This window comes from Lissotriton vulgaris, chromosome 1_1 (assembly GCF_964263255.1).
Source record: "Lissotriton vulgaris chromosome 1_1, aLisVul1.2, whole genome shotgun sequence".
In the NCBI taxonomy this organism is placed as follows: Eukaryota; Metazoa; Chordata; class Amphibia; order Caudata; family Salamandridae; genus Lissotriton; species Lissotriton vulgaris.
Window position 1 is genome coordinate 882,749,745 of NC_141685.1, and position 26,624 is coordinate 882,776,368.

The 26,624-nt window shown below is 43.0% G+C and overlaps 1 protein-coding gene across 2 annotated transcripts in view; it reads left to right on the forward strand.

The window, feature by feature from the left end:
* Window positions 1-26,624, forward strand: part of MYH9 (myosin heavy chain 9) — a 250,168-nt gene that overhangs the window by 112,080 nt on the left and 111,464 nt on the right. For both annotated transcript variants that reach the window (XM_086958556.1, XM_086958561.1), the window contains exons 6-19: window positions 1,579-1,671; window positions 1,950-2,013; window positions 6,795-6,893; window positions 7,354-7,497; window positions 7,959-8,054; window positions 8,382-8,500; window positions 8,678-8,830; window positions 8,935-9,108; window positions 9,902-10,075; window positions 11,956-12,070; window positions 13,559-13,752; window positions 13,968-14,089; window positions 14,613-14,682; window positions 18,014-18,174. In XM_086958556.1, coding sequence (XP_086814682.1) covers window positions 1,579-1,671; window positions 1,950-2,013; window positions 6,795-6,893; window positions 7,354-7,497; window positions 7,959-8,054; window positions 8,382-8,500; window positions 8,678-8,830; window positions 8,935-9,108; window positions 9,902-10,075; window positions 11,956-12,070; window positions 13,559-13,752; window positions 13,968-14,089; window positions 14,613-14,682; window positions 18,014-18,174 — 1,778 coding nt within the window. The remainder of the gene's footprint in view (window positions 1-1,578; window positions 1,672-1,949; window positions 2,014-6,794; window positions 6,894-7,353; window positions 7,498-7,958; window positions 8,055-8,381; window positions 8,501-8,677; window positions 8,831-8,934; window positions 9,109-9,901; window positions 10,076-11,955; window positions 12,071-13,558; window positions 13,753-13,967; window positions 14,090-14,612; window positions 14,683-18,013; window positions 18,175-26,624) is intronic.

Sequence of the window (26,624 nt, forward strand, 5' to 3'; positions counted from 1 at the left end):
TCCTGGATTTAGGATTGAAAGCAGATGTGATGAGTGCGTGGGTGGACAGCCCCTTGAGGGTTTTCTTTCTCATCGCTAGGAACCAGCGTGTTTAACACTTTGTACATGACGGAAGGGGGCGCAGCTACGGACTGTTTATTGTATACTGGATTGTTGCTCTAGTACTTAATAGACACGTGGCCTTGTCCTATTTCAGTCTGCAGCAATTCATGTCCGCTTTCTGCATCTCCCTTTGTGACTTGAGGTTGGACAGGGTGGTGAGAAAGCTTGTGTTCTCACGACTGACTTGTTGGCAGCTTTGGTTAAAACATTTAAACTGGCTATTGCAGTGTAGCCTTGCAGGAGGTAAGCTTAGAGGCCCAAATGTTTTAATCTGTGTGAGTAGAGGGCAAATTAACAACCCGGTGTGAGGTGCTGAATGCTTTGATTGGTCTGATGTGAGGTGTTGTACAATGTGTTATCACTTGCCACTGGGTACTTTATGTTGGTTTGGCTAACCCTCTGGGGTGAAGTGCTGTCCCTTTCTTTGCGATTGAGTGTTGGTTTAGTCATCATTTGGGTGATGGGCACATTAGGTTGTGTTGAATGGTAATTCCGGTGCTAGCAACTGTACATTTGGTCTCTCTCCACCTGGGAGTCAGGTGCTGTATATGGGCTGCTTCTTGGTTTCTGTTGCTGTACACTGGTTTAGGCCTTCAGCTGTGAGTTGCAGTAATTGGGTTTAAGCCTCCTGGGCATGCATGCACTACAGCGCTCTTGATTTAGACCACCTCCTGCCAACTTTACATTTTTGATCGAGGTACAGGCTTTGCAGCTTGATGGCACTGTGATGTTTCAGCTGTGCTAATGCAACTTTTCCTCTAGTACTGTAGCCTTTCTCCATCCGTCTCGAGCCATGCCGAAGTGCTGTACGATCCAGCAGATAGTTTCTAGTTCAACCATAGGATTTGAGGTCTGGTCGCTTTTGGGGTACCCTTTGGTCCTCTAGTTGGTTAAATCAGCACAAATTAAGTGCCACAGAGAAGCCCGCTGCTCAGCTTGTTGTTGGATGCTATAGACATATGCCACTTTTCCAGTATTTTTAGATGGCGGAGTTTTGAAGTCTTGTCTTATGCTACTTGTTTTCCATCATGGCCCTGTAAGTCTGACTGCAGACGCTTCTGCGGTTTCCCCGTACCAGCTAGTTTTCCTTAGGTTTGCTGTAGCCTGGTCAATAGTCTTTCCTGTCGTTGTCCTCCGCAGTCAAGAATGTCAACCCCTCCATGCCATCTCCCGCTGCTTTGAGCAACTTTAGCTTTATCTGGGGTGGCCTAATTCCCTGCATGCACCAAGTGTGGCACTAGCCAGGTCCTAACACGTAGAACTTGCTGTGTTTGATGTGTAACATGCGACAATTAGAGAGCGGAAGTGAGGTGTTTAAGCAGAGGTAGATGTAGGAATGGCAGCATCGCAGTTTGACTGGAAAGCAGGCCCACATGGTGATCCATGAGTAATGTTTATCTCTTGCTTTCTTTTTGTAGCCCGTTTTCTTCTCCCATTGACAGTCTGAATTCCAATTTTAATTTTTTTCTTCTGCAGGGAGAGCTGGAACGGCAACTGTTGCAGGCCAACCCCATCCTTGAGGCTTTTGGAAATGCCAAGACAGTAAAGAATGACAACTCCTCCCGATTTGTGAGTGTTCAGCTATCCATTTGTGCTCAACTTTGTCCTGGTACCAGGCACCATCTTGAGTAATTAACAGTGTACTACTTAGTGGGGTTACCATTGCCCTAACGATGTGCCCCTGAAGGGCATCCATACAGTGAATGCTTCTTTGTAGGCTGCTCATCGTGATCTGCAACATCCCTGTGCGGATTTGCGCCTCTGATGCATTTGGGAGTCTGTCCTCCACCAGAAATTAAGTCTTATGTCGTAAGCCATCTTAACAGCACTTTTTTTTCCCTCCACAGGGAAAATTCATCCGCATCAACTTTGATGTGAACGGCTACATAGTTGGAGCGAACATCGAGACCTGTATCCTTTTTCTGTATGTAGTTTCTGTATGTAGTCTTTGCTTGATTTGATAATGGATGGTGGCTTAATTTGCAAAGTGGAAATATTAGTACTTGGCTTTTGATTTGTGGTAACCTGTTGCTTTAGTCAAAAAGAGGTATTGGCCATGACCAGAGTGGGAAGCAAAACAAGAATGTTAAAACCAGCCCCACTTCTATTCTCTTTTCATTTCCTGGGGAGCTGCAGACAGAGTTCATGTCCATCGACCTTCAAAACTAGCCTCTAATGGCTCTTGGCCTGTGGCGAAATGCATAATGGGGATAAATGCCCACTGCCCTTTGTTGAGACAGCCTTGCACCACTAATGGATCTATTCGGCGTAGTGTGGGTGTCCATGCCCCTTTATCTGAGAGAACAGTAATGACACCTCTTCCTTGCAATAAAAGCTCTCTGCACCTGTTAAAATGCAGTACGTTTGAACTTTGAGATTCTCCCTCCAATCTCTGGTTGATCTGTCCCTAGAAATGTTGTTGTTTCTGTGTTGGTGTTAGTAAGATCTTTTCAATCTGTACAGTACTATAAATTTTGGGGGGCACTGCTTGGGTGTTTGTGTCCCTCTTTTTTGCTGTGGATCTGTGGAACCGAGCCAGCATGAGTATTACCACACTGTTGGTTAATATGACTGTGCTAGCGGTCTAGTGAACATTACTTGGAGCAGTTTCTTCAGAGAAACAAATAGATTGATGGGCATTTTTCTTCTCTGCTTCTATGGGACACTGGACATCTCATACATGAGAAACTCTTCCAGGACAACAGTTGCATGTCTTTGGATAGAGTGGAGCGAATTGCCTCAAGCCCCTGTGAAATTGCTTGATGCAGGGCGTTGAGATCCAGTTTAGAGATGAGACTTTTCTGAAACTAATGAAGCGATACCCTGACTGCACTAAAGTACCATGCTCCAGTTAAAATGGATACACTACTTTCTGTCCGTGAAGCTGTTAAAGTCAGGACCTAAGTTAGAACTATATTTCTGAATATTGCTGCTGTTTTTGCAGTGCTGTTTTAAGGCTGAGTAGTAAACACTTGACAGAGGTAGTTAAATGAGAGACACAAGAATTGTGTATATATATGCCTGCATGTACGTTAGACTAAAGTTGTGGGTGCTTTGTTCGTTATAAAGTAGTTCTGTTTGAAATTTGCCCTTTCTCCAGGGTCTCCCTTCCCCCCCCCCCCGTGCTAAACCCTATTTTTGCTGGCTTTAACACTGACCCTGTTAACCAGTGATGGTGTTCTCCCTCTTTCAACATGGTGCAATTAGTATTCTCCTGATATGCAGATTTAACTTGCAGATGAGTCCTTGGTGTATACAAAAGGGTACAGAGGGCTTCTAACTTAAAATGTCAAGTCCACTGCAGCACCCATTGTCATACACCTAGAGAAAAATGTTCCCTCATTGGCCACAATTATTCATTGCAAGTATACATCATTTATGTTGAAGGCGACATACACAACAAACTTTATTTTCTTCAAAATATATAAAGTGTTTAATTTTTGTTTTTAGCATTGCTTTCAAATTTATATTTTTCCTTTAAGTTAGAATTCATAAGAAACATACAATCACAGTATTAACATCATAAATCATTTCATAGGTCATACAAAAAAGGGAATTTTTTTTCCATTAACAGTAACTAATCGTGAGAAACAATTAATACCAATACATGTGTCCCTGATAACATACAAGCAGTCACAACATATTAGCCCATTCATACTAACATTACATACACACACTATGTCTGAAAAAGGAATCTGGGTACTAATTAGCAGGGAGCCCCCTGCCAACTATCTGGTCTCAAAACTGAGTATGAGATCCCGCACTCTGGTCGACGCGCGTTTCGGCGGCACACGGCCACCTTACACAGGACCTCTTCCAGGCAGTTAAAACCCACAAGACCAGGGGACCTAAAAAGTATAATACAAAAAATATGTACTGTCACCAAGGAACAAAAAACAACCAAGGAATAGACCAAGTCAGTATACACTATTTACATAGTTGAAAACTGATGTTGACACTTGGGTTCGACATGTGACACAACATAACCCGAATCTTCAGTGAATGTACTGATAGAGTACTATGAGAGCCTAAGGAAGGTGATATGGACAAGTACTGATGAGACCTACTCAATTGGTCTGATAGTATTATTTATATATATATATATATATATATATATATATATATATATATATATATATATATATATATATATATATATATATATATATATTCATTCCTGTAGGTGCAAAAGACAAAGGTCGAAAGAACCTTAGAGTCTGAAAAACATGAAACATATCAAAATACATAATGAGTTTACAATTACATACACTTAAAAACCATGAATTCTGCTTAATTCTCAAATGGCAGTGTCATGAACATGAACAACGTAAGGAGATAATTCTAAGTTTATCAATATCTGACAACAGTGACAATGGTGACCATCAGAGTAGATTTTGGTGTTGGATGTCTGTTTTCCAGAAAGAAACTGATGTCAGTACATAGGTGTGGCGCCAATATAGGCCCACACGTCACTTCTGACTCACTTTGATGTAGCACTGCTGGTGCCATCTTCTGGTACGCATCGTTACTGCTGAGGATTTTCCAGCCTATCTGCTCATCTTTTGAATATTTCCCCAGCGTCATTCTGCAGTTAGAGCTTTCTACCAAATATGTATAGTCAAATTGGCTTTTAACTTACCTAGAAGTCACTAACATAGTACCTGCAGTGTACCCTGGGCCTGTAAGTTAAGTGTCACCCGCCAGCTGCAGCACTGACACCCACTGCAGTGACCATGCAGACACCACTTCAGTGACCATGCAAACACAACTGTATGCCTGCCATCAGTAGCTTGGCTGTACAGGTTTAAAATTGCAAATTGTTACTGTCAAACTAACCCCTTTTGAAAGACCTAAAACCCTCCCATTAAACATCGGCCTTCTTGCCCAAAAGTGTGGGGTGTTTGGTATTTTAGAGTTTGACATGAAAATGTGAAACCTATCCTTACAGTGAAAAGTCCCAAAGGCTTTTTTCACTTTAGCAGGATTAACTGCTCCATAAGAGAATTGGGACACCATGTTAAGTTCAATAAATTATATCTCCATCTGTGAAACATCTACGGAAATAGGTGAACTAATTTAGTGGTAAATTCGACACTTGTCTATTACAGAAAAGATAATTTAGAACAGTTACATTTTTTCCAGCCTAAAGCTTTTAAGCCTTTCAGTGCCTTCCACCTGTTGCCTCATGGCTCTCCCGTGGAGGGGTATAACTGCTTGCAGATGCAAACAATACTGACCTTAATGGACCGAGATGACCGATCTGAACAAGAGAGCATATGCAGGTGAGACTGGGAGGATCCTCTTTGCCAAAATTGTCTAGTACTGATTGGATGTCATATCCTGCCTGACTGTTCTCTGAGGTAGCTGTGGGCAGTTACTGCATGAAACTAGATCTTTGTGTTATATGGGGAGGACACTAGGCTTGCCATAGTACAATCTCCACATGCACCCAGCCCTTAAATCTAAAGTTTAGTGTGGCCAAAGTCTTTGGCATTCTTGAAAAGTTGGTAGAGTTGGCCCTGAAAAAGCTTAACCCCATTGGTTGGGGCTTTCCCAGAGGCCATTCTCACCCACTAGCATGTGCTAGACCTAAATGTGGCACATACAGATATCCACTTCAGAACACTCTTGGAACATCAGAAGAGGAATGAACCAGCGACCTAAGAGGCTAAAAGACAGGACCTGCTTTCCCTCTTATACCGAAATCAAAGAAGTGAACTACAAAGGTCATAAGGATGACCTCATTTTAAAGTTACAGGTGACACAGCAAGCTACCAGGATCCTTTTCCCTGCAATTGCACAGCTGACCAATGACTGCTGAACCTGGACTGGAAACTCCTATCGGCCTCTACCTCTAAGCGCCTCCCCTGAGGTTTTTAGAAGTTTACTGCTGCAGTGTATTGGAACCTAAAATACTAAAGTAGGGACTTAACCTCTTTGACCAGGACGTATGGGTTAGCGTATCCGACCCATGCTCCATGTGCCCTATCACATGCTGCTATATAATCCAGGCACAGTGACTCCGGAATTTTTTTTTGCTGGAAAACAATCGTTAATTCCCTCAAAGGGTTTCCTGAGCTTGTCTCACAGGAGGGATGTAGCACAAAAAGGCAGAGGATTAGAACCTGCCCACACGAAGATGCAGGAAAAAGACTACGAAAGACCAAGAACCATTCCGAACCCAATGGTTAAATGGCGGAAGGATTCCCAGCATGTGAATCCAGAAAAGCTGCAAAACTACTCCGTGTAAATAGCCATTTTGTATTTGGCTTGGCAATCTTTTTGGGGAAAACCAATATTTTGTGGTGAAGTTAGGCCTCATTTAATTGTGTAGGAATCTAGTATTCACTAGCCATGTCAATATAGTGATGCCCACTGTAGAAACTCTACCTTCCTGATTGAAGCTACCAGGTGTAGTAGTGCTGGAACAAACTGTCATGTTACTCCTCCCACACCCCATAAAGTTTGGTTTGAAGTGATTATGGGGTGGGGGGAGGGGGTGGTTATCTTGTCTGTCCTGTTAGCTCAATTTCCCCTCCTTAGACCAGTAGAAAGCGAGAGATGGAATGTAAAGTGGCTCAATTTCCTTACTCATGCTTCAGTAGCCTTTGGAAGAGAAGGAATAGAACAGATACTCAACCCTGTCATGATTTTTACTTCATAGTATGTGCTATTCTTAACTTGTTGTACAGATCTGCTGGAGAAGTCTCGTGCCATTCGCCAGGCCAAGGACGAGCGCACCTTTCATGTTTTCTACTATATGATGTCTGGTGCCGGAGAGCATCTAAAGAGTAAGTGGGATGTGCACAGTGGGATTGTAGTTTCCTGCTTTGAGTGACCTTGTCCTAGAGGTGCTATTGGAGTCTTCTGTGGTCTGCATTTACATTGGAGCGGTTAAGCAAGTGAATCGGGTTAACTGCCACATTATCTTGCATGGTTGAGATGACTGATCAGGACCCTTAGGTGACCTGCACGGTCAAGGCACCCAAGGAGAAGGAAGTGCAATGAAATATTGATTTTAGGACATGGATTATAGAGTGAACTAAAAGCACACTTTTCATATAATAGGCCTACAAATGTCGTTCAAAGAAGCTTTTCTCCTGAAGGGGAGCTGCATTTAAGTTTGTTCCAGTCAGCTGCCTCCAACTCCTCTCACTTTAATTTGTTACTAAAGGCATAAACATTTAGTTTTCTCAGACTTTTGTTCTTAACCAGTCTAACCAAGTCTCACTCTTTTCTCTACCTGTGTAGCCGACCTGCTTTTGGAAGATTACAATAAGTACCGTTTCCTTTCCAATGGGCATGTGACCATCCCTGGCCAGACTGACAAGGAACTTTTCCAGGAGACCATGGAGGCCATGCGCATCATGAGTATTCCAGAGGATGAGCAGCTCGGTAAGAAGGCAGCACTTAACAAGTCTTCATGGGCAAACCATGCCGGTTTGTCATCTGTATTGCTAGGACATACCCTCTGTATGCAATTTAATTTCACAATAGAAATCATATTTTGCAGTTCATGTAAATCACCCTTACCAGTGCGGAGCACCTGGGAAAGTTTGTCCATAGCTTAGTATTAAAAACGTTTTGGCTTTAACTTGAAATGCTACTGTTTGCCTTTGCATGCAGAGGTGCTTCTTGAATTCCCTAACCTATTGAGGAGCTACCTTTATCCTTTGTCCTAGGAATGGTGTTTTTTTTCCTTTTGTGCTGAGGGGTTTTCTTTGGTGCTGCTTCCTAGTCCCAGTCTATGCCATAACACTTTAAATAAATAAAATACATTGCTGTGTTTGAGGATCCCTAGATTTCTGGTTATCTGGTTTTATCACTAACCATTTGCCTTTTCTTCCGTCTGCCAGGCATGTTGAAGGTGGTGTCTGGAGTCTTGCAGCTTGGAAATATTGTCTTCAAAAAGGAACGAAACACAGACCAGGCCTCCATGCCTGACAACACAGGTAATGTCGGATTGCATCTTCGTTCTCCAGGCATTCTGATAGGTTGCTGGGGGTGGTATATATTAAAGCATGTAACTATAAAAGATAACAAGGTGGAGGTTTGTAGTTACATTTGAGGAATTACACCACTGGGTTGCCCAGGAGAGGGTTTGAATATAGGGATCCGATCTGTCAGCTATAATAGTCTCCCAACATCCCCTTATCAATATTAGTTTTAATCTCCACTCATGCTGCCAGCCCCAGTTTGAATCAAGCTGACTCGGTGCACATTCTTTTTTTGTTCATTGAAGCTTTAGTGTATTCACTTTCTTTTTTCCTTGATTACAGCTGCCCAAAAGGTGTCCCATCTTCTGGGGATCAATGTAAACGATTTTACTCGTGGCATTCTCATGCCGCGTATCAAAGTTGGAAGAGACTATGTGCAGAAAGCCCAAACTAAGGAGCAGGTAATGGACATGGGGACAAGGGACATCTGGTTCTGCAGTTTTGGGTGTATGGGGGAGATTGGTTAGAAGCTGGAGATGTGATAGTACTGTATAGTCTGCTGAGTTAATTTCTTGTAATGAGTATTCAAGGGATGCATTACTGGGTCGATTAGTCTGACTGTTTTTTCTTTCACTCAGGCTGATTTTGCAATAGAAGCACTTGCTAAAGCCACCTATGAACGCCTCTTCCGCTGGCTGGTGATGCGTATCAACAAGGCGCTAGACAAAACCAAAAGACAAGGGGCTTCTTTCATTGGTATCCTTGATATTGCAGGCTTTGAGATCTTTGAGGTAAGTGGTGTCTGTATTTAAACATCCCTGCACTCTAGTGTAATTTCACGAAGTCTGCAGAGCGCACCGGTATGCAGGCCTAATCTGCTTTCTCTCCCTGGCAGCTGAACTCATTTGAGCAGCTCTGCATCAACTATACAAATGAGAAGCTGCAGCAGCTCTTCAATCACACCATGTTCATCCTGGAGCAGGAGGAGTATCAGCGTGAGGGCATTGAGTGGAACTTCATTGACTTCGGCCTCGACCTGCAGCCCTGCATTGAACTAATTGAGAAACCTGTGAGTCATTTGTATTTCGTTTTACCAAGAGACTGTAATCCCTTCCGACCTGTGCATGTTTCTCTTAAAGCCTTAACTTCAGCCAAGCCTTTACTCACTCTGGAATATCCATTTCTCGTTGGTGAGCTCTCCCTACCAGGTCTGGCCACCCAGTGACTTCATGTAGTTGTCCTCTTGAAGCTTGGGTGGTTTTTCTCTTCAGTCTCTTCTCTCCTTTGTTTGCAGTCATGTCCTCTTCCAACTTATTGCTTGATCACACAGCAATGGAAGTCTAGTTTGAAGGTCTTATGTCTTGTGGTGACCGCAATTTCCTCATTGGCTGCAAAGTACATTTTTTCACTCTTGAGCAAAATGAATACCATAAAGTTCAACTTCTTTAAACTAATTCAGTATTTGATCCTCCTGCGCCTATACAGGCCAAGTACCCCATTTCATGATTTAACACATGTCCTCATTCTGGGCTTCAAACTTTCAAAACCCTGCACAGTACTTATAAATATAATTTGTCCCAAGTCCTGGAGACTAGGTTGCAAGTAACTTCTCAGACTAGTAGCAATCACAAATGAGGGAAGAATTGATTCATAGTACCTCAGCTTGGTTTCTCATGTGTCCTACAGACTTGGGACTTGGATTCCCAAAGGTGACTGCCATGCCCCGTCTCCATTGTTTTTAATGAACTCTTGCCACTCCTTCAGGCTGAACTTCAGTCAATACCAAGTTAGTCATCTGATTTTTCTCTGCTACCCTGTTCTATTTTTTGACCTGCATCGTTTCTCCCCCCCACCCCCCCAAGGCTGGCCCTCCTGGCATCTTGGCTCTGTTGGATGAAGAGTGCTGGTTTCCGAAAGCCACAGACAAGAGCTTTGTGGAGAAGGTGGTTCAGGAACAAGGTAGCCATCCCAAGTTTCAGAAGCCCAAGCAGCTGAAGGAGAAGGCAGACTTCTGTGTCTTCCATTATGCTGGCAAGGTGAGACAGACTGAGGATTCTACGTGTTGATGCAGGAAGACTAAAGCAGTTTTTGTCTGATAAATGGGCACGGAGGGGAGGGGAAGGGAAGGATTGATTTTGACAGTCTGTGAAATAGAAGTTAAACCTAACCTTCCCCTGACCATTCTCTTCCCCTAAATTGTGCATTTTGCCTGTTGTCTTTTCTATGTTTTGTTAACTCAACCTGATATAGATATATATTTTTAGTTAGTTGATATTGTATTTCTAAGAGGCAAAATGGTCACAAAAGGCAGTCCTAGTGGAGGCCGCTCCTTTTCTTATAACGTAGCTGGACTTTGGAACTCCCTCTCACTCTGACATGAAACTGCCCACCTCTCTTCCCGGAAGGGTCTTAAAACATGGCTATTCCAGAATTGTAACTGCTAGCTTTCTCTTTTCAGCCTTAACTGCCACTAAAGCTGGGATGCCTCAGGGTAGCCATGCGCATTATATATGTTAATTAAAAAAGAGTTTTGGCCTAAGCCTGTCACTCTCTGTGCCAGGATGTAAATTCAGATGGGCAGCAAACAGTTTAAAATATTTGAATAGCCGTTCCAAATCACCATATTTAATTAACAGGCAGTTTTTAATTGAAGTGCAAAAATAGGAACGTAAACAATCTGCAAAGGTTACAGTAGTCTAGTCAACCGATGTTCCCTGTTGACTGGATAGCCTGTGTAAATTGCGAACAGGTCCATGCTGTGGGTGACCAAAAAAGAATGGTTATCAATTGGAAAATTGAAAAAGTGGGCCCTTTAATGGGAAATGGTAAGTCTTGAAATGGCAAAATGTACATATACTTTTGATCTGGTAAAATGCAGTGTAATCTGATGCTTAATGTCTGGTTAATCCACTTAACTATAGACTAAGGTGTTTCAACACTGGCAAATAACCTTGCCAAAACCTATTCAGCGTGCATTACAGGAGATGTAATTTTAAAATGTTACTATACAAAAAAAGAAATTGATGCTTCAGAGTATGGCATTGGGTTAAGACGCCTACTTGTGGAGATTCAAATGGATTGGCAAGGCTGGCTCACCCTGTCATTCTCCTAATTTTAAGGATCATTCACTTGGGGAACAGAATGCATGTTGCAAGCCTATTGGCTCCTGGGTGCCTTGCCAGTCTTGTAATCTGCTTGGCTCCCCATTTTGGAAAGCCCCTTTACACTAGCGAGCTCATCAGTTACGACAGTACAGACTATGTAGCTTCGCTCCTGCACCCCCCATACTCGTAAGTGACCAAGTTTTTCTCATCTTTGAGTATATTGGCCTACAGTCGATCATTGGGGTTTTGACCTTGTATGTCTGCAGACAATCTCACTTCCCCCTGTCTCTGAAATTGTTTGACCTGATGTGCAGCTGGTTTGTGACATCAAAAAATCCTGTTCATCAGCATTCAGCTTCTGTTGCTAGCCGTCCTAGCGGTGTCATTTAGTAGGCTCTTTTCTCTAGTCTTTGAAGGAACCAGTGGGCTGCTTGGTCATCTCTGGCTGACCCAGTTGTTGCTATGTGGCCTTGAATACTTCTTGGCAGGTTCTGGTGGGGTCTCTTCTAGGTGGCTTGCCTTGTATTCTTGGTAATGTCTGGGGTTTTTCCATAGGGAAAATTCTTGTACACTTCTTGGTCTCTCATTGATTCTGTTTGTTAGGTGACCACACACTCTCACCTCCTGGCAAACTGGTTGGTCTGTCATTGCGGTGACTGTCACCCCTGCTCGTGATCTCTTCTTAGGTTGGTGTTAACTGCGAGACCACCGGCATGTCTTTGAGATCATGTGAATGGGTATGTCTCTTGGTGAGTGACCAAAGGCATATTGACTTTTGTTAGGGTTTCTTTGTAACCTGCCTTTCTTTACAGGTTGATTACAAGGCTGATGAATGGCTGCTGAAGAACATGGATCCTTTGAACGATAACGTCGCCACCCTGCTCCACCAGTCTGCTGATAAATTTGTGTCTGATCTTTGGAAGGATGGTACGTACAGTGTTCTCCATGTTGCTCTGTTGGCCCCAATTTCTCACCACTAATCTCTACCATTGTGCCAGCCTACCATTGTGCCAGTAACCCAGCAATCTTGGTAGTGAATCTTGGTGTTATGCTATTTGTGTGGCCAGTCTGCTGCCCCATGAGTGAAGGGGTTTATACTGAGGCTGTTTTAGTTCAGATAAAGATACTGGGCTTCATAAGCCTATCTTAGTTTTTCTTTCTCTGTCCCTCAGTCCGCCCATGTTAAATATTGAGCTCTTCTGAGACCCTCCCTTCAGTCCTGATTTTTGCCTGCTCATTCGTTCCTTTGATTCACCTTCTCAGATCTGGGCCCCTCTGGGCCTCCTGTGTCTTCCTTCATCTGCTGAGACCCCTGGCCCTCGAGTGCAGGTATCGCAGCATGGTGTGATTATCACGGACTGGTTATGTTTCTGACACTTTGTACATAATGCTTCAATGTTCACGTGCAGTGAAAACTGTGTTTGCACACTGTTTGTTAGAATCAGGGGGTGGGGGCGGGTGTAGTCTGAAGGCAGTGTCATTTGGTGGGTGAACAACTTCTGTTCACAAGTTTGGAAATGACGCTGTAAACCTTTCTACCTGGTGTAATCAAAGTGCTGTGCATCTGTGGACTTCAAATGGCTCATTTGTTAAAATATCTTCATAATTAAGATGTTGGTTTTCACATTTGCGGATGTGTGCTTAAAGGCATTTTAGTCATTCTGCCCCTGGTTTCTGAATATGAATGCTATATAGTGCTGTAAAGGTTCCTACTGGCTGCAGGCCATTAATGTGTAGATTGCCCTGGTCTCATCAAGCAGCTTTTAGATGGAATAATGCTTTGTGTCCATTAAAAACCTAGAACTCCACCGTAGGGTATAAGGAGTGCACATCATGTAGGAAACAAAGTGCAAGTGTGGGCGATTGGCCCTTTTGTGTTGAAGGCATGTGGGTGCAACAATACAGTTGTGCCCTGTATTGTTTGTGCTTTGAAGACTGTCTGCCCATTGGATTTTGCCCAAACCCTTCTGAATTAATTGCAACAATGTGACTTGCAGCATCTTGCTATACTTTGCTAACCCTCAAGAACCGCTCCAAGCTGTAAACTAGTTTACATTGCGGGTGGTGGTGCACCTAAATAACCAGACCCATAGTTTTGTATTGCTTCAGCCATGCTAGTTGTAGGACCACAGGTAAGTATGCTGTCACTGTTTTAAGAATGCTTATCTGGGAGGAACTGTTGCCTGCTGTGTATGCCACGAACTGTAATTACACCCACATCTGCTTGTTTAACAGTCAAACGTTTTGCTGTTCTAAGATGGTTTCAGTCCTAGGCACGGCCACATCCTAGGGCACATAGCTTCTTGTTTCTTCACAATTTGAATGCTTACCACACTGAGCCCAAGCAGCCTTGTGCCTGCTTAGATGTGGCACCTTAAGCCGATGTTGCCTAATTATCTTGCTTCCCTTTTTCAGTTGATCGCATTGTGGGCTTGGATCAAGTCGCTGGTATGGGAGACTCTACCTCTCCTGGTGTCTTCAAAACCAGAAAGGGAATGTTCCGGACTGTGGGTCAGTTGTACAAGGAGCAGCTCTCCAAGCTGATGGCCACTTTGAGGAACACAAACCCCAACTTTGTGCGTTGCATCATCCCCAACCACGAGAAGAAGGCAAGTGCCTAAATATAGCTCAAGATTTTGGGAAGGAAGGGTTTGAGAATAAACAGTTTCGCGAACCCCTCTCCTCAAGAATTTAACTCTGGTTTGTGCCACCATATTTCTCCCATTTTTTTCAACGTAGTTTTATTCACTCAGTCTCGTGTCCTTTAGGGTGGGGGTTGGATGCAATAGTCCTGCTGCCTGCTCATGTTGCTCCCTCTTCGTAGGCTGGTAAACTGGATGCTCACCTGGTGTTGGACCAGTTACGCTGTAATGGAGTCCTGGAGGGCATCCGTATATGCAGACAGGGCTTCCCAAACAGAGTGGTGTTCCAGGAGTTCAGGCAGAGGTAAGGAATTTATGTGCTCTTGACTTTCCTTCTGACCTGCCTTCTCTTCTATTACATCATGCCTCTGCTGGTTATTTTAATGTAATTACCACCATGCCTTTTCTTTTTGCCCTGGCATCTCGCATACATATCTATTGCATGAGGTCGCTCCGCGTTGGATGTGAATGTCCATTACCCCTTCATGATCAAATTCTTGCCATCTTCAATGCTCCGTTCCAGTGTCCCTTGGTTGAGTGCTTGGACCTTCTCATCCATGTCTGCAATGCTCAAATGTCTTTTTAGTGCCTTGTTTCCATTGATACTAATTCCATCTTGCGGTCCTTCTGCTGCTCGGTGGGCATGTTTTTGTAGTGCATGCTTTTCTTCCCCTCCCTTCCAAATTTTAACTGGATTCAACAGCTGTTTGACTGCTTGCATAGGCCAGTTGTAGTTCTTGGTTTTCTTTCACTTTTCATAGCCTGACATCTGTCTGCTGGTTGTTGAATATGTTCCTCTTTAATATTCTCTTGTTACTCTTTTCCAGGTATGAGATCCTTACTCCAAGTGCAATTCCCAAAGGTTTCATGGATGGAAAGCAGGCCTGCGGTCTCATGGTAAGTGTGAGGTATCAACCTTGGCTTTGTTGACTAGCACATGTAAGGCTTTGTTGACTAGCACATGTGAAGTAATGTAATTAATGTCACAGCATGCTGGATATACATTTTGATTACTTCCCTTCCTCCACACCATTCCCAAACTCTTCATTTTAGGAAGAAGTTTAAGTGGAGACTGCCTTTAAAGTTTATAGCCCTGGAAGTGTAGAATCCTTTTTGACAAGAGCCCAGTGTTTTCCAATATCTTTGTAATTTTTTTTTTTTACCTAAGCCAGTATGCATGAGTTTCGCAGGTTTTAACATTGTTGCAGTTACTCAATTTATTTGTAAGCCTTTAAGCAGTGGTATTAAGCAATTGCTAACCTGATTTTTACAAGTATGCAGGTGACACAAATGCTCTAAACACAAGGCTCATCTGGTAGACTAGCTTAAAGTCTGCATGCATCCACAACAAGTCTATCTCTAAAATGTAGGTCATGTTAACCTTGTGCCAACCAATTTCTTGTACTAATATAATTTGGCCTGTGTCGTTGAGGGGCATTCCACGTGACCTGTAGTGGTGCTGAGACTTTGCATTTCAGTAGATGCCGATGTTTTTCTCTGGACAAACGTGGATATAACTAAAGCATGCTGCTTTCACTTGACAGTGCTATGAAGGATCTGTTATCGTTTCACACAGAGAATAATGGTAATGAATGTCTTAATTTAGTCCAGGTAGAACAAAGGCAGTTCCATCTAGCTTGATATTTCCCAAAAAGGAGCATTCAGCTGCAGTAAATGCAAAATTGGGCTGTTTATCTAATGAAACAAGCATTTGCATAACCAATAGGTCTAGTCTTTGGGACATTAGAAGTATTTAGTTATGCACACAATATCCTTGGTGCAACATCAACTATTGCATGGCTAAACACTTAAAAGGTCCCAAAGGTAAGACCTATTGGCAATGCCAATGCTTGTTAATTTTGTAAGTTTTCTGCCTTCATTTGGGCTTTCAAGGTGAACTTGTTACTCGAGCTACAGAGCACGCAGGATTGTAAGGTTATTTAAATTTCAGGAGTCTGAAAGCATATTAAATTTTACTCCAAAGTCGTTGCTCCACAGAGCAGTCCAGAGCTGTAAAGCAAACTGGCGTCACACACTCTGAGCCTCCTTGCATCCAAATACAATTAAATTTTCCTTGTTGAGCCAACATAGTGGCGGGTTTGCCAGCAACTGGGGTAGCTTAACCAGACACTGCTGGCCATAGTGGCTGAAGGGCATTACTGATGCAGCCTTGATCAGACAACTTTCCAGGGCACGTGTCTGGAGTCCACACGGGTGGGCGGTGCCGCACACTATTCACAGGGTGAACGATGTCACACTGCCAAGAATTTGGGGCCCTTCTGAATAGTGTGCTGAACTGGTCCCCGTGTAACTTCCAAACACTGGGACCCTTTAAGCAGCGCCTGCAGGTTGGTTGCATTCCATCTGCAACAACTTGGAGGTGGGGAAAGGAGCTTTCTTGTTTCAGACTCCTGGGCCATAACAAAAGCTGAATTTGAGGAATCCAGGTCTCTTGGCTGGGACTAGTCAAGAGCCACTCACCCGATGCAAATGAAGCAGAGGGGAAACAAAGGGTCACATCTTGTTAGCATTTCACACATACTTAAGAGTAGCTTTTCACTCTGTTCAGTCCCTGTTTAGGAGATATTCATGCACTGTAAGAGTCAGATGTGTTGGTCTTTCCTAGTATTTACACAAAGCACATTGCATTTATTTAGAGCTTACTCTACCTGAGGAGGCGTTCAATTTAGGTACAACTGTTTTCTTGTATAGCCCTACGCATCTCAATGCTGGGTGTCGAGCACTCATATTGAATGTACAATAAACTTTTAAAAGTTTCAAAATTAATGTACCGGATATGTTAAATAAAACTGTGGTATTACGAGGTGTAGACACATACAATCTTCCACAGCTCAGTGTTCGATTATCCTCCATGCGCTCAAACGTACACAAAGACCTGCTAAACATATATTTGAGGGCTTTAGATCTGATGTAATTTCTTGTGATGCCACTTCCTGTAAAGTCGTGGCTTCTGATGCCACTTTATAGGATTGCAGTTCCCATGATGTTGTGTGCCGGGATGCCACCTGCATACTGCCTAACTAGGTTAGTCCCCCGTCCCCCCCCCCCCCCATTCAGTACTTGTGACCTGCACCTTTCCAATCCTAGAAGTGCTGAAAGAGGTGCATTTAATTAGGTGAGAGTAAACCCCACCACCCCTCTTCAGGTTGTACATATGAGTGGGTTTTTGTCTTGCGTGCAGACACTGCAAAAGGCGACCCAGTATTCCTGTGGACCTTTGCTTCCTAACTCACCTTGAAATAGATATTCAACTTTGCTCAGATTCCTTTACCACACTGTTGAACCTTGATCTCTTTTCACTGCAAATGCTGTCCTGATTCACCTATTGAAAGTGTCCAAAGTACATTCTTGATTTGTGTATTGTAACCAGAAGGGTTTTGGCTCCATGTCATCTCATTGGTGTACTGGCGATGCGGGATTTCTGAGATGTGTATATATTGTACCTGGGGGGCTTTATGTCCCTGGGCTGTGTGCCAAACGGCAGATGGGTCTGCCCTGAGTTCCCTATATCAATTAAACTGCCCTGCTATCTTGGCAGAATGGTATGATCAGCGCTTTGCAATCACAAAAGGTCACTCCAATGCAACGCTTGCGCGCTGCGTAGGAGAGACCTAAAAATGGAGCTGTATCTTGACCTTTGTGAGTTGCATTGGCTTTCAGTTGGCAAGCACATTCTGTTCAAAGCCTGTCTACGTAGTAAAATTTATATGCGTAGACCAGTAGTCGAAGTCCAAATTTTGCAGCATGCCCCCTGTAAACATACAGTACCTGAATCTGCTCCTTCTACGAACCCATCAATTGATGCTGAAGAAATGTGCTGTGGCGTGCATCCTACATGCAACATGTTCCTGTTATCTCTACAGGCACATGCCTCGTGACTAAAACTATGCAAAAAGCAGATGGGTAATGAACTGCTAATTCAACTGATTCATAGTCTGATGTATCCGAATAGCTTTCTCTTAGTGTTAAGAACCTTGTAGGGAGAATTACCCGTAATATAAATATTCTTAAATAAAGTTAACCTAGCATAACCTGAGCTGTAGATCTCCAGGATGAAGTTTACATGCTTGCTCCTGCAATAAGGCAGTTTCTTGGACTTGAACAGAATTGAAAGTCTCTGCTAAACATTTGTCCTCCAGATCGAAAGAATGTCAATAGTGAAGGTGCTCAGTCATCACATGGTTTGAGTACTTTCTTCTTTCTGTAGGTCAAAGCTCTGGAGCTGGACTCTAACCTTTACCGAATTGGACAGAGCAAAGTGTTTTTCCGTGCTGGAGTCCTGGCTCACTTGGAGGAGGAGCGGGACCTGAAAATCACAGATGTGATCATCGCCTTCCAGGCCTGGTGCAGAGGATATCTAGCAAGGAAGTAAGTCTGCACTTCAGTCTGAGCTCAATTACTCTGGTACCTCACACCACACATGCAGTACCGTCTCTGGCCTTGAGTTTAATGATCTTTTCTATGTTAGATGTTAGATTCTGCTGCTGTTCTCCTTGATAGCTGCAGGGTAACCACCTTAGAGCTTGCTGAATGGTATGTTCACCCCACCTAAGAGGCTGATGCGATGTACTACCTCAAAGGGTATTCTGGTTTGCCACATAGGACCAGAAAATAGCTGGATATTTATACTGTTTATGCTGGTGCTACTTTGTATTTAACGAATGTTAAATGCCAATTCTGACTGCAATCATGACTTCTGAGCTACATTCCGCAAATTCCAGCTGCTGACAGTAGGGTACCTATCAAATAGTGACATTGTTTTGTTTAGATTACTCCTATACACTAGTTAGACTGCTAGGCACGAAGGCTCCACTCCCTTATTTAATTAAACACCTTTTGTATAGCACTGGCAAGACCCGAGGGTATCTGTTTTATACTGAGTATGGACTGCATCAAGGTGGATGGTGTATGCTACATAGTATAGACTCAGTTGTATCCAGCTATTTACAGACATTTACATATATTACGCCCCACTGCCACCTCAGGATATCAATTTGGTTAATGCAAAGTCAATGGGGCACAAAACAACATTGCTCCCGCTGTACAAGACACAAATCGATCATTGACTATCACGTGTCCTAGGTGTTCCGAATATACCGGAATAGGGGTAATCTAGTTTTAATAATTCAGTGACACTTTGGAGCAGGCCTTTTATCCAATGTTTTTTTTTATTACGTATCTAGACATTTATTTTTGAGCGATTGGCGCAACCCTGTGTATATACTTTATTAGTGTCCCCTGCCTAATAGGAACCTTTTAATCTATGTACCGATGGAGTGGCGCATTATTTTGCTTGTCTAGTAATGATTACAATATGCACATAGTAGTTTTATGTACTCTGCAAACTGTTTTCTGTATTCTGCAAACTTTTTAAAGATCTGATCAGTTACAGTGGTACCAGCTATATTGCCTATGTTTAAGCAAAGAGAATGGTTATACTGTGCAATGGGCCTATGTTGGAAAACGAGGCAGCATCTGTGAGGCCTGCACAAATAACATGACACATTTGTTCTTCACTGGGAACTAAACCCCCTAGGGCCGCACCTGACTCTCAGAGGGTAGCGTTGCAGAGCAGTCTGAGGCTTACTCAAGGGAGGTGGTGTGGGCTAGTAATCGCCATTTGCGCAAAAAACACAATAGATTGTCCTGTCTGTACTTTGCTTTATAAAAGTTAGAGTACATTTATTAAACACACACCACTCAATACTATACATTAATTTACAAATATACATAAGCTGATGGAATTACTTTGTGACATTGCATAACATCTCCACTGCTCCCGCAGGGGGGTGGGGTTTAGTACCACCACTCCCATGTATGCACATCTTGCCCCAATGCAGTAAATTGGTCTAAACCTGGAGCGAGGGCCCTGCGCACTGGCACCATCCCAGTGGCGACCCCACCCCAATTTCCTCAAGCATTAAACCGGCTACACCTGCCTTGGTAGAGCTAAATTAAGGGGACCCTCTCTGCAATAATTCTCGGTCAGGAAAAAGAGGGGTATGAACAAAACACACAATACAATTTCCCTCATCGATCTATGTACTTTTATCCATTGACTTGTTTATGTGTCTTACATTAATTTCATATACTAATAACATTAAAGCAGTACTGACAATATAATTCTCATTACTTTTAAATATTTCATTTTTTTATATTCATTTTTCATATCATTTTTATAACTTATGTCAAATTCATTTTTTTTAAAGAAGCATAATTTTCCAATTTGATCTGCAAATCAATATAATTGATTTTACAATCTGTCATTTACAAAACATCAGAAAACATTTATCTTACAATAAACAATATTACCTAAGAGAATATTTTCCTACAAACTCCCCTGAAAGAATATAATAGACACATAACCACACTCACCACTCCATCATTCATACAGTATCTGTGCATAGCTGAGTAACTCTTGGAAAGGAGATGCTCCTGCCAGTGTATGAGTCCCGGAAAATTCAGGAGACTCTGCACCAGGTCAAATGTTTATTAGTATATGAAATTAATAAAAGGTGCATGAACTAAGTCAATGGATAAAAGTACGTAGGTCGATGAGGAAAATAGTTAGTATTCTGTATTACACCTGCCTTGGTGACACATGACCCTGATGGAGCATCTCCTCCTGACTATACAGTATGCACCTCCTACATCTTAAGGGCTAATAGTCTGGGGTATTCACCTAAGTGCCGCAGCAAGAATACATGTTTACGCACACTTTAGAATGACAGTACTCAGCACATTTGTATATCATTAAAAATGCATTGCAGTTACAGTCCCTAAAGGCATCACAGATCACAGGATTAAGTTGTAAATACTGTCAGACACCCTAGCAAGAGTCTAGCCATTTAGCTTATGAAATCACCTTACACCAATACTAGACATTGAACATCAGTCCCTCTAAATGAAACAACCATTAATAACCATTTCAGTGCAATTACACCTCTTCACCTCAAGGGGATGCCATTCTGCAGACATCCCCCAACTCAGACCTATCAAAGAAGACCTGTTTCAATGGTCTGAAAACTCACTCTATCCTCTACCCGTTATTATAGAAGCATTGTTCCTTCCTGACAGCCACTGCGATAATTCCCGCCGTCCATATGATCGTGTCATGGTCACTGAATAATAGTCACAAGGCAATTAGTTAATACACCAGTATTTTGGACTGGAGAAAGAATAATTACATTCCAAGCCCTGGTGTCCCTGAAGGGACGAAGCGCGTAGGCTGTAGCTGTGGAAATTGTATAGAATATGCAACAGTTGTTTGTGAAAATGCAATGAACAGCAATACAGTGGATATCATCAAATGAAAATATTAAAGAATTGACTAAAGGAAGAGGAGAGCTTGCTTTTGAATACTTTCATTTTGCTGATTTTTGATTAATGGCATAAATTGTTGCTTTAATTATACCTGTACAGTAGATGCTCCTTGGTTAATGTTCATCAACGTTATTAAAGAAGCCAGACGTCCAACTACTAGAGCATGTTATGCTGCTAAGTGGAAACTATTTGTAATATACTGTCAAAACACCACAAATCCTTTAGATGTGTCTATTCAACACATCATAGGATACCTATTACACCTTCAAAAGTGTAATTTAGCTTACATGTCTATCAGACTACACCTTGCTGCCATTGCAGCATATTTACAAAATAGACAACATCTCTCTGTTTAGAGTACCTGCTATAAAAGCTTTCATGGAAGGACTCAAAAGAATAATCCCTCTCAGAACGCCACCTTCTCCGGGATGGAACTTAAACATTATTCTCACACGGTTAATGGGACCTCCCTTTAAACCATTACATAAATGTGAATAGCAATTCCTAACTTTGAACGTAGCTTTCTTAGTAGCTATTACTTCTCAGTCAGTGAACTACAGCATTTACTTCAAGAACCCTTTTTGCAAATGCATCATGAAGTGGTTATATGCACTAATCCTACATTCCTTCCAAAAGTCATTTCACCAGTTCATCTAAATCAATCTGAGCTGTTGTTTTTTCGCGCAGACAGTCGCAGAAAGAGCTCTACACACCTTAGACGTCAAAAGAGCATTACTGTACTACATCGAAAGGACACAAGCTTTTCGTAAAACTAAACAACTTTTTGTCTTTTTCACCACCAGATAAAGGCAACCCTATATCAAACTCTGGGATAGCTACGTGGATTGTTAAATGCATACAAATGTTACCAGAAAGCCAAACTTAAGTTAACAATTCCTCAAAGCCCATTCTACAAGGAAAATAGGGGCTTCAATGGCATTCTTAGGGAACATTCCCCTAGATGATAAATGCAAAGTAGCTACATGGTCTACACCACACATTCACAAAACATTGTGCAAACTAAACAACAAGCCACTGTGTACCAGGCTGTACTAAACTCTGTTTCAAACTACTGCAAGAGATACTGGTGGTTGCTGCTAGGTGTGGGTACTGCTATACAATCTATGCGCGGTGTGTAATCTGCAGCTCCTATACCTAAACGGAAAATGCTACTTACCAGTATGCATCTGTTCTTGGCATGTAGAGCTGCAGAGTTGCAACCACCTGCCTCCCAGGCTACCTGTATCTGTTCCAGTATATTATCTTTGATACAAATCACATGGACCTCACTACATCTTGTACAGCTCAATCACTTCCCTAATGGCGAAAAACAATCTGGGGATGGAGCCGATGCCCATGTGCAGTATCATCCAAAGGCGGAGTCTCCTATCCCGTGACTTCCAAAGACTTTTCTACAACAAAACAAGCTGCAAACATCCGGGCCCAACACTCGGTGGCCATCTATGCAGTGTGTAACTCTGCAGCTCTACATGCCAAGAACAGATGCATACTGGTAAGTAGCGTTTTACTTTCTGGACAACCCAAAAGCAGTACAAATATGACTTTGGACTCTGCAGAATACTAATTTTCACATCCCCTACACTGGACTATAGTGCGTGTCTGGAATCTGTATGCTTTGTGGAAGTCATTTTAGCCATGGGCCCCACATCCCCCCCCCCCCCCCCCCCCCCCCCCCCCCACCCAATAGGGAATAATGAAGTGAAAACACAGTAAAACACACTGAATTTCCCTGGCATGTCCCTTCCCAGGGTATAAAGCCTATTCCATGTCACCACTCAATTCTGCATTGGTCCTGTCACACCATTCACTCTGTAGCTGCTCCTGGACTGCGCATGCTAGGAATCTTCCCTGCGCAGCCCCTACACGTGTGCTCACGCATGTACACCCGTGTCTGCATGTAACCAGGACGGTGTCCCATTCTCCAGCTGCTGCGCAGCGGTCTAGTCAGGCCAGGGGTACACCAGTAAAATCTTCATGCAATCTCCATTATGAATTCACTATGGGGGAGTCTCAGATTATGAGGCTCTCCCACAGTAAAAGCTCAACAATTGGGGTGCTCAAAAAGCAAAATCTGGGCGGCCCATAGTCTGAACCACATTCTAGCCTTTGGCCAAAAATCTACTATGGCTAGCTCGCTGGGCAGACTCACACTCCTGATCTGTACTACAAATGTGTCTTATTCTCAGCATCTCCCCGTAGGGGATACTGCGTATAAGATGGGGTGGGGGGTGGGTGGTGGCTGGTGGCATGCAACAAGGTGTTGCCGGCCGTTGGTTTCCTATATAGTTTGGTTTGAATGTGGTCATCTACAATCAAAATTTCTACATCAAGAAAATAGGCTGTTGTGCGGCTTATATTGGCAGTAAACTCAAGATTAAACACTGACATTTTTTACAAATGTTTCTGCCACCTCCAATGACCCGCGCCAGATTAAAAATATATCATCGATATATCAACCACTGCAGAATGTTATTGCAGCAAATGTCTTTGAAATCACCACGGAGGACCTGTCTCTCCCAGTAGCCCATATGCAAACAGGCATAACTGGGAGAGAAACAGGCCCCCATGACCACTCCTCTGACCTGTTGGTAGTACTGCTTATTGAACATAAAGTTATTGTTCAAACAATGACTAATCATGGCAATTAACATTTTGTTATGCTGTGACATGGCTGCTGGTCTAAATTCAAGAAAATATTGGATTGCTCTAACACCATCCTGATGATGGATACTCGTATAGAGCGATGTGACATCCAATGTTATTAACCAACAGTCAGGGTCCCAGTTGATATTACTGATTTTTCTACGGAAGTCACCAGAGTCTTGGATGAAAGAAGGTAAACCACTCACAATGTCTTGTAAAAAAGAATCTATATAGATGGTTGTGTTTTCCAGTAATCCTCCACAAGCCGAGATCGGCCTGCCAGGCGGAATACTAGCGTTCTTATGGATTTTTGGAATGAGATAGAAAACTGGCATAATTGGATGCTCATTCTTCAAAAATGTCAGTTCTTCCATACTCAATAATCTAGTACTACGCCATCCCAATAGTAAGGAGTAAAATTCAGACTGTGATAACAAATCTTATCACCGCCGATACCACAAAGGATCATTTAATTGTGAAAGGGCTTCCTGTAGGTGTAACATGTGAGGCCATAATACGGCGTTGCCGCCTTTGTCCGCCTGGCGGACAATTATATTTTGATCTCCTTGGATTCTCTTGACCAGGTTGGTGTATTGATTATCCTGTCGAACCTGTTGGCGAGTGGTTTTCAGAACTTTGACATGTAATTTCTTGATTTCCTTAGTAGCCATTTCATGAAACACATCTATATTGTCATGAATCATCACTGGTGTAAAGGTGGATCGGCGTTTAAATTTTGTCATCCCTGCAGTACTTTGTCCAACCGGTTCCTCTGTGCATTGGGAATTGGATTGTTCCGATCTTAATGATTCCAAATTATGCACTGAATGCAAATCATGAGTATTCAGCTCCACTATATTGCTGGTGGTTTCCATTGTGGTGGGTGATTTAGGGGCTCTGTTATAAGCAAAGTAACTTTAATTTGCGAACAAATTTGAACAGATCCATTCTTGTTTTAGATAGAAATATAGATATATATAATATTCGCAACACCAATTGTCCTGTCGCAGAGGGAGCATCTCAGAGTTAGTGCGAGTCGAGACCAGGACAGGGTCGCATAAATATTTCACACGAAGATAGATTACTCTGGCACTCCGCTTGGTAAATCACATTAATTTATTTCACAACTGTGATAGCCATCACAGTTGTGAAATAAATTAATGTGATTTACCAAGCGGAGTGCCAGAGTAATCTCTTTCTTCGTGTGAAATTATATATATATATATATATATTACACTCCATCCACAGCTCCAAAGTTGCCTGGCAATGCAGCACACTCCAGCAGCTTGTCACAAGCATATTCCTCGCAGCATAGGTAAAAGCTACACTCCGTCCCTCTGTGATTAGTCCTTGTGTCGCATAATGAAGCCTGACTTGTTTCTGGGCTAATGCCCTCATCCGAGGCTAGACTGGAGGTTCATGGAGTGGACACGCCCACCTTATGGTTTTAACTCCCCTCAAATGGGCTGTTTTCAGGTGAATAACTGCAAAGGCTTATGAGCCATGCAGTGTGTCCACCACGATAATTTAACTATTAGGTGCCCTGGATGGGCCCTGAGGGGCAGGTGAGCCATCAATCCCCTGCTGCTGGTCCACTTGGGTCTCGAGTCTCCGACTCGTGGCCCCCTATGACAGGGGGTGGTGCGCGCCGTCATGGCTGGGCCGCTGTGTTCATTTTCAAAGTTCCAAAGTTGCCCGCTGGCAAGGAAGCACACTCCAGCAGCTTGTCACAAGCATATTCCTCGCAGCAATTGTAAGGGTGTTGGAAAACGAGGCAGCATCTGTGAGGCCTGCACAAATAACATGACCCATTTGTCCTTAACTGGGAACCAAACACCCTAGGGCAGCGCCTGACTCTCAGAGGGTAGCGTTGCAGAGCAGTCTGAGGCTTACTCAAGGCAGGTGGTGTGGGCTAGTAATCGCCATTTGCAGGTGCGCAACATTAAAAACACAAAATAATTGATTGTCCAGCCTGTACTTTTTCTTTGTAAGAGTACATTTATTAAAAACACACCACTCAATACTATACACCAATTTACAAATATACATAAGCTGTTGGAATTACTTTGTGACATTGCATAACATTTCCACCCCTCCCACACGGGGTGGGGTCTAGTACCACCACTCCCATGTATGCACATCATCTTGCCCCCAATGCAATTAGTTGAACCTATCCTGGAGCGAGGGCCCTGCGCACTGGCACCATACCAAGTGGCGTCCCCCTCCCATTACCTCAACAAGCATTAAACGGGGATACACCTGCCTTGGTGACACATGACCCTGACCAAGCATCTCCTACTGACTCTAAAGTATACCCCTCTACATCTTAAGGGCTAACAGTCTGGGGTCTTCACCTAAGCGCAGCAGCAAGACTACATGTTTACGCACACTTTAGAATGACAGTACTCAGCCCATTTGGATATCATTAAAAATACATTGCAATTGCAGCCCCTAAAGGCATCACAGATTATCACAGGATTAAGTTGTAAATACCATCAGACACCCTAGCAGGAGTGTGTAGCCACTTAAATCCACTTTGCTTGTGACATCACCTTACACTAGTACTTCACATTGAACATCAGTCCCTCTAAAAGAAATAACTATTAATAAATGCATTTCAGTGCAATTACGCCAATTTTCACCTCAAGGGGATGCCCTTCTCGAAATCTCCAACTCAGCCCTTCAATCTTAGATGCACTTCTCAATGAACCCCAAGCTGTAGAACAAAAGTTCCAGCCTAGGAGGTGATGCAATCTTCGCTGAGAGTTGAAGGGTTATTCTTCTTAAATCTTCAAGAAACTTAGGGTGGGACTTAGCTTTGTGCTGGGGGC